At 40.5% G+C, this 17,679-nt stretch overlaps 1 protein-coding gene across 1 annotated transcript in view; it reads right to left on the bottom strand.

Moving 5' to 3' along the window:
* The window catches only part of GLI3 (GLI family zinc finger 3), a 210,968-nt gene that overhangs the window by 184,911 nt on the left and 8,378 nt on the right, over positions 1-17,679 (bottom strand). The window contains exon 2 of the mRNA XM_050891183.1: positions 11,219-11,381. Coding sequence (XP_050747140.1) covers positions 11,219-11,342 — 124 coding nt within the window. The 5' untranslated portion in view covers positions 11,343-11,381. The remainder of the gene's footprint in view (positions 1-11,218; positions 11,382-17,679) is intronic.

Here is a 17,679-nt window from a genome sequence, read left to right as displayed (position 1 = left end):
ATCTATACCACAGTGAAGTCAGATTCAAGTCCTGTGCCGTTTGCTCACGCACACCACCCTTATTTACACAACTAAACCCCACTGCCCGACCTCCCACACCACCGAGAGTCAGAGGACTCCTCCTCCTTTACGAACGAAAGATCTTTTCTCTTAACAGCTTAGATTCTGGCTAACTCTGAACTTCCAAGAGACGTACATTTAAAATACTTATTTTTCAATCTCTAATTAAAAAATATCTCTAAGCCACTGACACACAGTGGATCTTAACGTGCATCACAGGCACAGCAAAGAAAAAACAAGCAGGGGCAACTACAGCACATGAAGGCAAAGCAGCCAAAAACCCAGACGACAGAGACCTACATGGAATTAAATCTGTAAGAGCAGCTGCAGAAGAGAGAATTACACCCGAGTTTAGCAATTAATAAATACGCCCTGTATCAACACAGACCAATAAAACTTGTTTCTTTTTACATTAAAGAAAAATACATTTATAACTCAGACCATGAAGCCTGTACACTCTCCTATTCCTTTTCTCTATATATGCATACACATGGGGGGCATATATATATCTCTCTCTATATATATATCTATCTGTGCGTGGGTTATTTTTCCCCTGATTGAAAGCTACCCTAATGGGTAGGCACTAATGGATTTGAAATGATAAGGAAAAGGCGGACATGCAAAATGCTCCAGAACTTCTGTTCCTAATCAATCACCAGAGATCAGTGACATCATTCAAGCCTTTGATCAGAGCTCCCCTTTCAAGCTTAAAAAGGGGGATAGATTGACCCACACCAGCGGAGGGACTGAAGAAACACCTAGGATACAATTCACAGTGAAATATGAGAAGTCATCGGCATCCCTCTTCAGAAAAACTATCCCTTCCCACCTTCCTCAAGGAATACAGTGCACATTCCAGAGCAATCAAGCACAAACAACAGATTTATCTCTTTCCCCAATAATTAGAAAACAGCCAGGGAAACAACACATCACAAAATCCTTTCAGGTTTTATTTTCGAAGCCTGCGCACACATTTTATCCCGAGCAGGCAGTTTATTACATTTGCTTGCGTCTAAAAATCTTCTCGAGTCCATTAATACGGAAAAACAAAAAAAGGAATTTATTTTTCCAGAATGCCTGAGCAGCTTTAACAACTAAAGGCTGACGCCCATTTTTGAAGAAGAAATAATTGTCAGGAGAACCAGCGTCACGGCAAGTATTCGCTACACTTAGCACCGGCCTTTGTCCACGTCAGGGCATTCAGAGAGTTCGGATCACTAATCCCACTTCAGCTAAAATTGAGCTCCATTGTTTCTCAGTTCATCTGAGTTTCCATGGCACTTACTAGGACTTAAGTGTTATTTACTTAGCGCAGTTTGTTAAAACCAAAAAACAATAACTAAGTCTTAACGTGAGCATCAGGTTTGCTTTTTTTTCCTTTTTACTTTCAATAAGCTCAAGATTCAGTCAGTATTTTACAGTCTCAGAGAATTCTTCCATCTAAAAATCTTCAAGAAAAGCAAAGTTGAAAATAGACCTGAAAGCGTTCACTTCATTGTTTTGGCTTGGTTCTCCCCCATCTGTATTTTTAAAAAATCTAATTGAGCTTCCTGAACAGCAGCAAAAATGTAGTTTATTATCTCCCTCATCAGGTGATCAATGATTTCATTAATAAGACAGATAACAAAACTGTCATATCATCGACACAGTTATGAAAGATGATCCTGGCTTCTTGCTCCATTTTCCAAGGTCTGGGATTCTCTGTGGCAGCTCTGAGTCCATTCAATATTTTCCACAGACAGAGAAAAGTGAAAATCCATTTTGAAACCAATTTCAATTAGGATCCAGAAGCTGTTATCACAGGTGTCGCAGAATGGGCCCGTAAGTGGAAATGTCGCCTATCCATTCTGAAATGAAACGTTATCAGGGGCTACGAAGATGGCTGAGGACAGCCTATCTGTAAATTACTTTTCGTCCTGTGTTAACTCAACCCTAGTTCTGTCATATGGAATTCTTTCCAGCCCCTCAGTAATAATCTAATGACCAACTAGGCACTGCACCAAAACGGCTTTTATTCTGCTCGGGCTTCCCCCGCCGAACGGGGCTGAAAATGCAAATAACCAGAGGCGGCCAGGCGAGCCAGCGTATTTAGTAATATCATTTAAAGCTCTCATAGTTTATTACGGGGAAGTAACGGGCTTGCATTCTGAAGCCTGTCTCCACCCATTGCATTCCTGGTGATTTTTCAATTGCAAACTCCAAGGCCCAGTTATTTCATTAATTCAGCACCCAAGTAGTGAGGCTTTTCTCTCACATCTTTCAGTCTCCTTTTAGCAAATTATCCCATGACGAAGGATTTATTCAGTCAAAGACCTCGGACTTTGAGAGGCAACAAAAGAATCAAGAGACTTTCTGGTCCACCTGCCTGGCGAATGATGAGGCAGGGTAAAGCCTCCCCTAGAGAAACCAATCAAACCATTGTGTGGCACAGTCAGACCTTTTCAACTGTCAAGCCAGGAGAGCAGGAAAAGAGATGAAAGAACTCAGGATGAAGCTACCATTTACAGAACCATGTGGGAATGGTCTCCGAAGATTTAATAATTGGGATGGAACTCAACTTTCTGAAAACTAAAGAAAGAACAAAAAAAAAAAAAGGTTAAGAAAAGAGAGAGAAGAGAAAGAAGGAAAGAAAAGAAAGAGACCAGGAGGAGGGGAAAACACTACCGGTCAGGCCCAGAAGGAACTTTTCTACAAAATCCTCTGTTGTTATCTATGAACCCCTACGCTAGAAAAGAAGAGAAAAGCAAGCACACGACGGGGACAGCGAGAGAGCAAGGGAGAGAGTGTTTGTAATACTAACTTCAGTTTCAGCAATTTATCATCTCATCTTAGGAAAAACTCCATCAGTACAAACAAAAAAATCCCCTTAGTTTGGGATATCTGGGTGCATTTTCAACCTATTGCATGTGTGGGACTTAAGTTTTCACATTTCCACTTGGCTGCATGTAGAACATGCATGAAAAGTCGTACTAAATGAATGGAAACCAGCGTATTTTAAGCAGTTGGCATGTGCAAAGAATGTGCACACATAGCTCCTGTGTAGCAAGACTCCAGCTGATTGCAGGCACAAGATCAGGAACTGCTTTTTGATAATTTGACCCATAAAGCCTTACAAGCCAAATTTTAAAATCATCTGAACAAAACCCAGTATTTCCTGTGTACTTCTCTTTTCCAAAGTGCCTCTGTGCACTTGAAATACACATTCATCAGTAGGTCCAGATCACATTTACAAGTAAATCAACATTTTTCTGAATTGCCAGCCTTACGAACAAAAATAGAATCTGCAAATTAAATTGTGACCACTTGCAGTATACATCAAAGGCAAAGACTTTTAATGGGAAATAAGATAATAACACAGCAATAAAATCCATCTCATTCCCTCTTAGTTGGGATGGCAAAAGAATGCATCTCCCTCCCCTCCCACCCTAACCCCAAAATAATGAGATATGGCTTGGAAAGAATACAGAGAATGTAGTTTTAATACAGTACCTTCTTTACATAATCAGATACCATACCCTAAGCACACTTCTCCCACTTACTGGCAAATGTATTTAGTAACAATTTTTATGTAAGCAACAAGGGAAAAAGTAAATAGAAACATACAGAGCAGGGATATAATCAAATGCAACACTGATGCCTGACTATTTCCTTTTAACTGGAGACAGATATGAAATAGAAAACATCTAGAAGAGAAAAGACGAATGCCATTTGAAAACCTGTTAAGTAATTTAATTACTTCAACTGCCTTAATTTACACAGCTCAAATTGTAAAGCTAAATAATGTGCCTGCCAGAGGGCTTGCCTGGTTTTAAGTCAATTAGAAGGATTTTTTTAAATTCTTTTTATTTACTTTAAGAAGATCTACTCCATGTAGCTCCTTCATTTGCAGATTTCCAAGTCTGGTGTCTTTTCAGGACCTAGGAAAACTCTCCCGATGAGAGAGTTTTCTGCCTTTATTTTTTTAGTGCCCTTCCAATCCTCCCCAGCCGCCTGGCACCCACGTGTTTGTTGACACCCGTTTCCAGCGGCTGGGAGGAAGGTGCCATCACTTGGAGCAGCAGTGCTGCTGCAGAGCCTTGCCACGCTGCCATGCAGCCTCTCCACTTTGGTGGCAGGCGCTGGCACAGCGGTGCAAGGTCACTAGGAGTCCCTTTCTCTTTTAGGGTATCTTCCCCAGAGACCAGCACTTAACAGCAGTGAGTGCCCTTTTCTGAAAGGCTAATAATATCACTGAAGCTTCAGCTGCCAGCAGCCTTTTTCCTCCTAAAAATCAAACCTCTTGGTTGCTCCCCGCCCCCCTCCCCAGTACTGTGGGCTGTAATGCCTGAATTTTTTGAGGTCTGATTGATACTGGACTCCTGCAAAGCACAAGCTACAGAGCGTGGTACCATTGCCACACTGTAGAGACCCATTTTAAACCTTTTTATTATTATCACTTCTTACTCTATTTCAAAACCCAGGTACAATTGTAATATGGTTGCTTGGGTGTTTTGGGGTTTTTTTTTTGTTTTTCAGGAAAAAAAACTCCCCAGTGTGTAATTCCCTAAATTTAACCTCTGCCTTGTCCAGGTGGCAAGCTTCTGCTGCTAACTAATGTTTTCTCCCAATTCCACCTCGTGTTATCCAGCAGGATGTTAAGTCATTACTTACTGATTACAGCGATTGCAGGGATAAGCCACTCAATCATCTCTTTCTGGAACTTGCAAAGGGATACAGGAGGATTGACATTTAATATCCCTTATGCTATTAACCACTGCAGAGAGGGGAGAGAAGGGGGGGAAAAAAGGAGGGAAATCTCGGCAGAATTAATGAAGCAATACTGTATTGCACTTGCAGATCATTGGCTTTAGAGCAGGGTAAGGGCAGGGCTGGCTCACTGAGGAACAACACTAGAAAATAGCATCAGGCAGAATGAGTTATTACAGTCTACAATAAACCCTAACTTGATGACTGAAATTTTATTAGTAAGCATAAAGGACCATGGGTGCATTACTCCAAATGAACATGTATTTAATCAGCTACTCACATCAGATTACAATATACCAAGACATGCAGTCCCCACTTAATTACAACCTCCAATACTTTTGCTTCCAATACTTCCAAGCATCAGGAGAGCCTATCCTCCCCAAGGACAGGTACCTTCTTTTAGCTTATCCTCTTAGGACCTGGCCACAAGTATTAGAACACAAGGGTATACAAAATCTTAGAAGTTCAGGTCTTCGCCCTTACTCTTCTGTGCTACCACGTGTGACTGTTCTACCCTTACTTTTCATGCTGCTGTATGCCACCATGACAGATAGGAATTACTTACAATATTTGTCTTGCTGAAAAATGAAACTCTCAGAAAAACCTATACATTGAAGTCATCACTTCCAATATCTAATACGACAGGATGTTGTTTCCTCCTTGACCTGAAAATGTGAAGTGAAGAGGGCCCCTCCATCCCCTTTGATTTCAGGAGAGGAGGACGGGAGGGCATCTCCTGATCACTTTGGAGAATCAGGTCTCATATAATCAATTCAGGACTCAATTTGCAGGCCACTAAAATAGTACAGGCAATGTTTCTTGATACCTAACAACCTCTTTTGAACTCTGACCTCTCAACGGGACCCTGAACACATCAGTCCAACGAGGGGGCCAAGAACGGGTATTATGATTAACACCTATTTTATGGTGAGCTTGAAAGCAAGCAGCAGGACAAGTAACCAACCGAAAGTTTAAACAGGAAATGTGATTCTTATGGGGTTGCAGACTGCTGAATACTTCCCTCATTCAACCCTGAAAGGACTACTAGGAAGAAAAAAAAACAAAAGGAGACCTAGATGAAGCTGGCTCTTCTTCTGAAAGAATCAAAGTGGGCGCATGAACTTCCTCTCATTTATTCATCTATCAAGCTTGGTTTTAAGTTACATCATCATTAAGATAATAATTTCTGCTTTCTATCACTTTAAAGTATGTTCTCAATAACTATCTGATTCTGATAAAGTAGTCAAGCCCACAACCTACATACGTTTATAATTAGCTTTTTTTTTAAGGCAGAGTAATAGGTTAATAAGAAATATCAGATTACACTAGAACAAGCTCATGGGTCAAAAACTAGACAAAACACATCAAACTGAAAATAAGTGCTTGCCTGTCAGACACTGAAGGAGTCCCTATACAATAACTGCATTGTTTTAATGCAACATTAAAAACATCAGTTTAGAGCCAAAATGTGCAAAAGAGGAAAGCATTTTAGTCACTGACAAAATTCACAAGCCAAACAGTAAATAAATCAGGGTTGAACACAGTATTACAACCTCCTAACGTTCTCCAAGCAATGCTGCAAAGTGCAGCTTTGCCTTGTAAAAGTATTAATTCAGCCCTCACAGAAATTCCCTGTACTTTTTAGAAAATAAAGTGAAAAATTAATTATATCCATGCTACAGATTAAGTGAAAAAAATAAACTGCATATAGCTGAGGACTGTGCTAGCTTAGCGTGGGGTTTTTTGGTCAATGCCTGTTAGGAAGTACTCTAACAATAAATCTGATTCACCTACAAAGCAGAGTGAGAGTCGAAGCAGCCAGCCTGATAAAGCATTAAAGCGACTGCCTAACTGTAAGCATGCAAATACCCACATTAGGGCCAACAGAACTATTCCTGTGCCTAAAGCGAGGCATTAGCTTGAGTACTTGCTGGACTGGAGTTCAAGACTTTACTGCAACGCTGGGACTCAGAAGGGCTGGTGATTCCCCGTGCCGGGGTGCAGGAGGGTACTGCACCAGCGCGGGCAGCATGGCTGCACAGGCAGCGAAGCGAGCAGAGTTTTCTGCTCCAGCACTGCAGTGCTCAGCCTCACATATCAACTTAGCGTGCTGCTGATCTCAGCGACAGCTCATAAGCCAGGCTGCGAGGCACGGCAGCCAAGGAGCAGGTACACTGCTCACCAGCCAGCCCTGGCACTTGCTGGCAGAGCAGCACGGAGGACTAGCTGAGAACAAGCCTCCATGTCAGTGTTCATCGCACTTCAGCAAGGCTGTATGGACTCCTGCAACGTTTACAGTGTTCTCCTGAAGATTTCTTTTTAATCCTGGGATTACTTGAAATTACAGGAGGTACTGCATTATCCAACAGAGGTCTAGCAAGGCAGGTTTCATCATCTGCAATATCAGGCGAAGGGTCTCCAAGGGGAGCACAGAACTAATTTTAATGATTTATCAATGGATACCTCTCTTCAGAAAGTCATTCCTTGCACAACTTGATAGGAACCTGTGTGTGCATGCAGCAACTTTCAGGATGATGACCTAAATCCATGCACTGACACAGCAGGGAACAGGGTCTTACTGCTTTGTCTCCAGAAAAGTGGCAGGGATGCACGTGTGAGAAGACAAGGCCTGACAACACAGCACCGTGGTAGCAAGGTGGTCCGGGACACTGGCCTCATTACTCCAATGTAATACCAGTGACATGGTCATGACATAAACATTGTATTTATTTGTTGTTGCTATTACTTTGCCAAAGCAGATCAGTCTGAGGCTATCAAATCACACCATACACAAAAGTAAATTTACTTTATACCCTAGTACAAACTTTTTATTCATACAGCCTTTTGTGAATTAACACCTCCGTTTTAGCAGTTTTCTTTAGCAGTTCTCCCCCCCTTGGATATTAGCATAGCAGTAAATATAGCAGTCAAACAAAGAAGGAATAAAAGGAATAATTTGCAAAGAAATGTATCCTAGTAAACTGCATGCAGTTTGGTTGAGATACACAAAATGAAACACAAAGGAGAAAAAATCAAAAGCTTGCAAAAATGAATTCAAAACAAAGCAAGAGTGGTCCCAAATTACCAAGTCCCACTGGGGATCAAAGTGCACCAAAGATTTTTGTTAGTTATTACAATTTTTTTTCTTCTTTTTTGATCACATGTATTTTAAAAGAAGTTTTAATTTGCTCCAGCACTAAGACCTTCCCCACATGTTTCGGCCTGGAGCACATTTTAATGGCTTAGTTATAAAGCCCTGAAATTAGGGGTTTATAATGGAAATGCTGGCAGGCCCTTATCTAACACACTGCAAGCATCTTAGCAATATAGTCAGAGTTTGTAGTTAGGTGAGTGCAGCAGAAATCTTTTTTGTATGAAGTAGTGACACAAACTCAGCAGAAGTGACTAACATGTAAACTACAACCGATGCTTGCTTATTGTTTGAGTCTACAGTGCGGGTGGTACCTTCCAAGGGGCACCCACAAGTCTAAGCCTCATAACTTGTATTGCATAGTTAGGGTTGCCCTTCCAGGTCACCTTTCCCACTTTCTTTCCCTTGCACCTAGGTTTACACCAGGCTCTTCAATAAACAGTTTGCACATCATATGATTTAAAAGTTTTCTACACTCAATATTCATTTTAACATAGATTCTGCTACTGGGTGTGTTACTCACTTTTGGGAGCTGTTGAAATAATGGCATTTGCTTTGTTTCTTCATGATTGTAAGCTTTGCATAAAACCCATAACAGCTTTCAATCTATTTATGATCCAAGTTCTGACTCCTTCAGAAGACAGCAGAGCTACTGAGAAAATACTAGTTTCTACATCACACCTCAGACAGCTGTCACTCAAGTACGTTACCCTGCAAACTTTGCTAATTAATGTGTTTTCCAGAAGGAGAGAAGCACTGACATGCTTACGAGGTGACATTGGTATGATAGACAGATGTTGCTCTGCAATGACAGCAGAGTCTTCTGACAAAAACACCAAGGATCATTCTGTCTTTTTGTTATTTTTAAGGATACCTTACCTTGTTTAACAGAGCATTCAAATGCAAATCACAACCATTTAACATTACCACAGCCCTCTGCAAAAAAGAGGCACTGAATCAACAAAAGCTGCATGTTTTGTAGGAGTGGTGTCTTACATCAACTGATGATGTTCCTGTAGTAATACTCATTCCAGCATTAAAAACAAAAGATGCAAATACGATGCAAGCTCCAGCTTTCATGCAAATTGGTCCTTCTAATCAAAATTCATTATCATGACAAAGACATCTGCAAGAAGCAAAACTTTAAAACATTGCAACAGTAAAACTCATGTTTAAGCTCCTAAAGTTTTAGTATTAGTATTTGTTTTGGTACATGCTCCATGGAGTCTCTACACTAGAAGGAAATTTTTCATATCCAGGAAGGAATGGAATTTTTTATCCCTTTGAAGCCCAACCCTGTATCTCTGGAAAGTCGTTTGCTTGGTTATACATGAAGGTAGATTAGAAACCCAAACCTTGGAGATCCTGGTGGCTTCCCTAAATACAAAGACTAACAAGACCAACCCTTACCCACTGAAAACAAAGGTAACTGTCATTACCTTAACCAAATGCAGCCTCAGGCCCCAGGATGTGTACTACATTAGCATCTCATTCCATTAATAGGAGACAATTCCAGTGACAAAAATTTCTAGTCATTCATTAGACTTAGAATCATTCCAGCTCTTGGGAGTTTGATGCCCCTGACATGCAGTAATACACCACCTAGATGAAGCAGGTAGTTAAGAACTAATATTACCATTAAAGCTGATAGGTAGAATAGAGAGAGAAAATTATTTGACCGCAGGGTAAATCAGTGTCAGAATTAGGCAAAAACATCTTGAAGGTTTTATTTTTAGCCCTCTAAATCTAAATGTTTAACAATAACATTAAAGCTAGCCCAAACAGTCAGAGGTATGTGCCAATATTGAGTTTAAGTACAAACCCCTGATACATCAAAGAATACGGATATGTGTTTAAGTGTGCATCTGTTTGAAAAGTTGGGCCAATGTGGAAAATCCTATTATCAAAAAAAAAAAATACAATGGGGAGCTCTTCAGCTAATGTGAACCACTGTAATTCTATTGACAGCAACGGATCTGTGCTGACTTACACCAGCTGAGGATCTAATTTCATATGCCTTAGAAAACTGATGCAACATTTTCCATAGCTGCTCAAGAGTTTCTATACTCTCGTGGGGATCAACTCCAACTAGTAGGTCAGCAGGTGCTGAGTTTGCTTTGAATCTGAAGTCCAGTCACACAGAAGGATACTGGGACATGTGCCATCTAATTTTTACTGACCCACAGAGATTCCCCTCCAGTATGGCTGTAGGATTCATGTATTTTTCTGCTTTAGTCTAGTGGGAGATACATGTTTCTTTGAGAAAGCAGAAACCTTTATTCATGGTATCAAAGTGAGAACCTGACCTGGACCACAAGCCCAGATGAGTGAGCATGATGGAAGCAGAAAGGGTGAACAGAAAATGTTTTGCCAGGAATACACCAGGACTCCAAAATATGCAGAAAGACATCGTCTGTTTTTAGCCATTATTATTAGACTGATTTGCAAAAACCAACAGTTAATCTGCAGCTATCCAAAATCCCAGGTCTAAACTTGGCCCACACCTTTTCAAGCAATTTTCTTTCCTAATGCAAAGGGAGTTTTGCATTAGTAGGGACCAATACACTCAGTCCTCTTACACTGAACAATGAAAGGGCCAGGGCTGGGATTACACACTCTCCAGAGAGGCAGAGAATATGTAAAATTGTCAAGTGAGGTAATCTCTGGGGAGAATTAAGCAAACTACTCCAGTTTTGCAAATCTACAAGCTGTACATTCACAACTTTGAAATGAATTCACAGGAGGATACACTCTTAGCTTGATGTTTTGTCCCTGGCCATTAAAGAACTTCGGGGAGGTGAGATGAGCCCTTTGCAAGGGGCAAGTTTATTTGCAAAAGAAGATAAGGAAAAAAACCTTTGCCATTAATTTTGACAGAGCTACTTTTGTCTCTTTTGTAATAACTAATTATCTAACTAGTGTAAGAGATTTCAATAGCCAAGTGCAAAGCACTCACAAGCCCTGCCAGGCTAATCAAGACAATTTCCAAAACGCCAAAAACAGGAACTTCCTATAATAAATAACTTAGCACATTTACATCTCAAATTAGAACATCTGGAAGAAAAAGACTACCCCTGATGCCAAAACAGGCCTTATTGTATCCTACCACTTTCCACCACCACCACCCCCCCTTGTTCATTTTCTTTAGCCTTTTCCCTAGAACAAACACTGATCCAGGTGCAAATGCTCAATTCACAAGGAATGCAGTGAACATAAAATTACTGTAGGTTTGGCTGCTAGTAAATCCCTGCTGTTACTCACCATTGGAAGTTGTGCTGGAGGCAACAGCTTTCTCACTGACATCTGTTCGACTGGAGCATTTCACGATGGAATTCTCCACTTTTTTCTTCTCCGTTGTGGTAGAGCTATGGGACTGCGCCTCCATGATGACTTCTCATTACTTCAGCTCTCCTTGTACTAATACCTGAATGAAACAAGAGAGTCATAAACTTTAAATACTATTCAAAAGCTTAGCCCAAAACCTCTCACACCTCTCACCTGAAGAAGAGCCTGCAGCACAACTGAATTAGCAGTCCACAGGCCATTTCTGGATGCCCATCAAACCATGTTTGCATGCATGAATTCCTGAGGAATTTAAGGAAACACTAACACCAAAAATAAGTATGTTTGCCTTTAAAGAGAATCAGCATCACAAATCACTATGCTGCTTGATGGGTAGGTCCATTTTTTTCAAGCCTGTAGGGTTTTAATGGACCCAGGGGAAAAAAGCCAGTATTTTTCTCCTATGTCCAGAGCACTTTGGAACAACGCAAAAAAAATCAAGACAGACCTTCATGTTGACTACAGAAGCCAAAAATTTAAATTTCAACATTCACGCTATCCGAACACACTGCAGCAAGAATTATCCTGTCTATCTCTACACCTTGTCCTACTGGTGTAAACATCTCTCACTTTCTTTGTTCAGAAATCTAACTCAAACAAAAGTGCATTGGAGCAACACCCTGAAAACCACAGGGAAAGGCAAATATTATTGCTAGTGGCAGATAATGAGATCACTTTCTTTTGCATGAAAATGCTGAAAATGGAAAAGTCTGCAGAGGTGTGTGTCTGGTTATTCTGCCTTTCCTGGCTGTTCTCAGTGTCATCTCCGTGATACATTCATTTTATACCCCGCAGATTACTTCTCCTTATTCTCAGAGCTTTTACATTCCTGACGTAAACCCAAGAAGCCCACAAGCTTCCAAAAGGGTAACGCTCCTTGTGCAGCAGTATATCCACGCCAGGGCCCAAGACTGCAGGGATCTAGGGCTGTGAAGAACACAAGCCTTTCCAAGCACTGGTCTGCAGCTTAACTTGACGCACACCAGTCTGTCCAAGTAAGCTTTACACAAATCATCAATATTCAGCATACACCATGCTTAGAACCAAAGTACCTGGGTACTTCGGTAGTTTGAACACAATCCTATACAACAACAACAAAAAATAATAATAAATAAAGAGAGTGTTCTCAGCTCTGAGCAGCACTGCAGTCATTAGCCAAAGGGGTCTGAAACGGAAGGAAGTCGCACTGTTCTAGAACAACATTTAAATGAAATAAAAACCCAAAGGCTTCAAAACAAGCCACAAAGTAAACTATAATGAAGTGTAATTACATTAGCAACCTGTTTCCCCAATTCTGACAGTCAAAAAAAAAAAAACCCCAACCAAAAAAACAAACCTAAAAAAAGGCTACAAAGCCAATTCATCACAAACACAGCTGTCTAGTAAACCTTCCCCTTCCCACCTCCCTAGTAGGAGTTCTTTTTAATAGCACAATAAAACACTCCAAAGCCTTATTGTTATACAGTAGGGATCAAAGAAGAGCCCAATCACTAAATGAATCATTATTTAGCTAGGCAGCACAGCCAGGGAATTGGACTAGATACCAGAGACCCTCTGCCACTGACCTACTGGTCTAACCTTCAGCAAGGCATTTCTCTTCCCTTGAGTCTCTTTCTTGCTAAAAACAGGAATAACAAAGCTCTGCCTGCCATGGCAGAGTACTTCTAAGAGTACTTTCAAGATCTACCTGTGAAAGTGCTATAAATATTATTGTGATCTGTGAAATGACTTCCTACTAGAACATGAAGGGGAATGTCAGGTGTCTTCAAGTAGGAAGCAGGAGAGATCTAAAAATACTCAACTTGCAACAGCTCTCACTTGTACCCAGCAATGCACAAATCTCCTTGAGGAGAGATCTCATACAAGCTTTGTAAACAGCACCTTTCCAAATTTCTCATATGCTTTCTCCCCTGTTCCCCTTGCACACCTCATGCAAGAGCATCCACAGCTTTGGTCATTTATCATGTGTATCAGGCTTTTCAGTCCCTTGCACTGGCAGAAATTGGGGGGAAGCTGGCACTGGTGCCAAGCTGTTCACCCCACACTGACAAGAACATGCTTGTTTTCTCTGTACAGCCCTGGCCACATAAACACCAAAATCTGCCTCTACCCAGCCTCTGGCCACTGCATGAGTGAGTCCTTCAATGTACCCTCTTGTGCTCTGACTACTCTCCTTTTTGTTACTTGAGATTCTCTAAAAAGAATAACTTTCTATGCTGTCTCTGAAGGAATTTAAAAAGCTATACATTTTCAGTTGTTATTTTTCTTCTGTTTTGCCTTCTAAGGGCCAAGTCTGCTATTCAGGTGGCATCTTCATTTACCTTGAAGAGTTTGACTTTGAGAGCTTGGAGCGGGAAGCTGCAGAACTTGTCCCCCATTTTCTTCTGTCCTCGGTTCACAAGCCTGTTTCTTTTGGCTAAAAGTCACGAAAGGAAACAATTATGCTCGCTACTCAACTAGAAAGGAAGAAGCCACATACTCTGGCCCCGTCTCACAAGGCCAGCGGAGTGGCATGAAACATTTGGGCAAAGGTCACGAAAATGATGACAGGTATCTACAGCGGTTCCATTGCCTCCTGCCACACAGATGTCTGTGCAGATATGAGCAAGGAGCCCTCACTTATCTCCACCTCCTTCCCCTCTCCGCCATGGCAGGACAGGACCTCCATTACAATCTGATCCTACCACTGCTCAGAAAAGGAAGGCGATGAATGTACTGTAAGGAGTTAATACAGCTTTAATGTCCTAAAAAGCATCTTTGGATCATCTGCAATTCAAGAGCAATACTTGTCTGCTCAGACTGGCATCCATCCATTCTCTTGGCTATTTTTTTTCTTTCCCCAGCAGCCTACCAATGAGATTCTTCTGGTGCTTTTGGGTTGTTTTCTTTAATGGAGGGAAGACTAGCAGACATAATTCCACATTTCCCACCACTCTCTATCACTTTCCTGTTTTACGCTACCTAATGTGGACCATGGTACAGAACAGAGGCCTAAAGTAGCAGCTTAAAGTGAATTTTTGGTCAGAAAATTGCAGAATTGGCCACGAGCTAGTATAAACATCTGCTCTTGGTACCTGTTCTGGTTCATGTCTGCTTAGTTTACATCCAGAAGGCTGCTTTTATTCATGTCAGCATGGAAGAGGGAACACCACAAGAGTAAACTTTCTTACTCAGCTCTACACCCTGCACCACGAGCCAATGGCCCCAGCACTGCAGACATTTCCTCCCGTGCCTTCCTTCCTCTGCTCCCAACCCACGCACGTGTGGCAAGGGCATCTGCAAGAATTCCAGCAGCTCCAGTTACACTCCAGTGCCATATCAACTATGTGGTGGTATGCATGGCTGGGAAAGTAAGGAAAGCCAGGAGAGATGGCAGGACTAATAATTAGAGGTATGTGTTTTGGTATGTTTTGCCAAGCATGCCCGATAGGGAAGCAGTCAACTGGAAATCAATATGGCGCCCCAAAAATCTTTTTTTTCCTAAAGACGAACTTAAGCCCAAGTTGAAAACACAAACCAGACACAGATGTCTTCTAGAATCGTTCTCCTTAATTTTAGCTGTGATTTTTATTTTCTCTCAGAAATTGTACTGAAATATGAGAATTGCAGTCTACCGAAAAAAAATGTCCAGGACAATGTGAAGATTTCTTTCCACTGGCTGCTAATCCCTATCAAAAAGCATTCTGAAAATCAGCCAGCCTGACATCGTCTTCACATTAAAATATGAAGCGGTTTATATTACGGTGTACATGGCTCTCCCCAGCGTGTGGGTCAGTGACTTCCCTGTTCCTGCCACTAGGCCTGAGACAGTATGTATCTATTCTGCAGCAAGGAGCTCTGCTTTCAAAAAACCAGAAAGCTAGTTTCTGTCAGCTATCCAGCATCTCCATGTGCATATGAATGGCAAGAAAATGCTATAACAGTATAGGCGCGAAAGCCTCAACTTTCATAGGTAAATAGAGGGATAAACATTCCTTCCTGAAAGCAAACATTCATGGCTTTTTCCCATTCAACCATGCTTGAACCTTTTGTAATTTCCCTGAAGCCTGCACCCACTGCACAATTAATTCCAGATCCCCATTTTAAACCTAATCCCTCTCAAAACAGCAACCTGCCTGCAGGTGTGTCTCTTCTTTTTAAATCATAAATGTAAACTTTCACCAATTGCATATTATACTGGAGGAATTCTAGGAACAAGCTACTGGAATGAACTAGTTAAACGAGGAAAACTGTCTCTTTTTAAAAGGAGTGTCAACAAATGACAATACGTTGGAAATGTATTTCAAACAAAAAAATTCTTTCAAGCAATTTGAAATGATATAATTTCCGGTCCTTATGTATGCTGGTCATAAAACTGTGCCTCACAGTAGTAAAAATAATCATATTAATATACTGGGGAGAAAAAAAATCTTTTTGTTCATTTACTGACAGTGCCAACTAACCAAAACCAGTGGAGCAGCCCTCAGCCTGGAAGAGCAGGAAACATGACCCTTTCTGAACATACATTTCGATTTTCCAAGAAATCTTCAGCTCTGTGCTCCTTTTCCTCTCTGAATTACTTTTTAAATCATTGCATTTATATTGCATATGTTAGTTTTAAAGACCAGATTATGCAAATCTTTAGTCATAGGAATAGACTCACTGACTTCAACAAGACTACTTGCTTCAGTCTAATTGCTTGGGCAGGAATCAGCATCTAAAATTCTCAATTTGCATGTTAGACTAGTTTATGTTTCTTGCAAACTTAAACCTTCTGCCTTTATTTATTATATTTTTTGAGGGGGTATCTTTTACTGTGTTGGGGTTTTTAAAAAAAAAATCCTTTCCCTGTTTTATTCGATGCTGCTCTAGTTGTATTCAATTCATTAACAAGTGGTTTGCATCCGCTGAGAAGAGCTGTCTGAAATAGCAGTGTCACAGCATTCATCATCATTACATCAGCAGTAGGGAAGTTCATACTGATTGCTATCAGCAACCAGAGTGCCCCAATCAGCGTGCAAGCAAACATAGCATGTTTAATTTTTCAGAAATGACTCTGGGTAGTTAGGGTGTTCATAGGTACTACTTTGATCCACACTACTGGAAGCAGTCTTTGGGGATACAATACATCTTGAACAGCACAACTGTATGAAAGTGAAAAACACAAGGGGAGGCATGAAGAACAATCAGGAAATTACAGTCTCTCTCAACCATAAAGGACCCTTTATCAATTTTATCAAAACCAGTTACACTGTTCCTTGGGATTATTTAAGGATAAAAAAAAAATCTGTCTTGTTCAGATACATTCAAATGCAGAATTTACATGAGACAATCTTATGCTATTATATGGGAGCTATTTCACACTGATTTATACAGGCTTGATTCAGGTACATTTAACTTCCAAAACCCACCTAGATTTCAGCATTGCTTTCCATCAAACCTGCTGGCAAAGCTGCACTGACAAAGTTACCCCTGACAGCGCTTGCTGAAAAATACACAAGTGCTCAGACATTTTAAGAAATATCTTCCAGTTGTAACATTAACCTCTTGGTACATCTCACCACTTTTATAATAGCTATAATAGCTATAGGAACTAATCTAAATACTATACACTTTTGAAATAGTTTTATCTTTTCTCAGTTCTTTGTAAGCTAAATCAGAATTCTGCAACACCCATTAACTACTGGGCAAATTGTGTTTGGAACCAGTCACAGTAAGACTAAGACAGATATAAACAGCACAAATAATAGTCTTATATCCACTATATATAAAACCACAACAAACCATTAATAAGTTGGGGAAAAAAGGTATCTTATACTTCACAATACTTATCTCCATTTAAATTATATGCATGATCTATAAATGCACTAGTTGCTAACTGCATAGTTCTCCTAAATCTGTTTTGAAATGCAAAGTAAAATGAGAAAGAAAGAAAAAAAGAAAAAACAACCAAAAAAACCCCCAACAGAATCAGATAGGTGGATTTGTTGCTTGAAATTAAAAAATACCCCAAGTTATAGGGCACCACATGTATTAATACAGTCTTTTCAAATTCATTACTATCTGCTGTGTTTTCCTCTGTTACATTCCTTTGATTTCTTCCCCCCATAAAGACCGAAAAACAACTAGACCTCAAGCCTGGTTAATGATGATCTGATCTGTTCCTGATAGGTTAAATAGCTTGTGGCAACAATAATGCAGGATCACAAACACAAAGGCAATCAGCTAGGCAAAGCAGTGCTATTAGCATCCTCGTGATTAAGATCCTAAGTGAGAAACTATTCTATGGCATACACTGAACTACTGATCAAGTGGAATAATTGCTCAACTCCAGAGGAATTACATTTACTGACATCTTTCTGCTACAGATAAACTGGATTACCAAAAGTTCTGAAAATATT

This window comes from Gymnogyps californianus, chromosome 2 (assembly GCF_018139145.2).
Source record: "Gymnogyps californianus isolate 813 chromosome 2, ASM1813914v2, whole genome shotgun sequence".
Classification (NCBI taxonomy): domain Eukaryota; kingdom Metazoa; phylum Chordata; class Aves; order Accipitriformes; family Cathartidae; genus Gymnogyps; species Gymnogyps californianus.
This window is presented reverse-complemented; position numbering and strand designations above follow the sequence as displayed.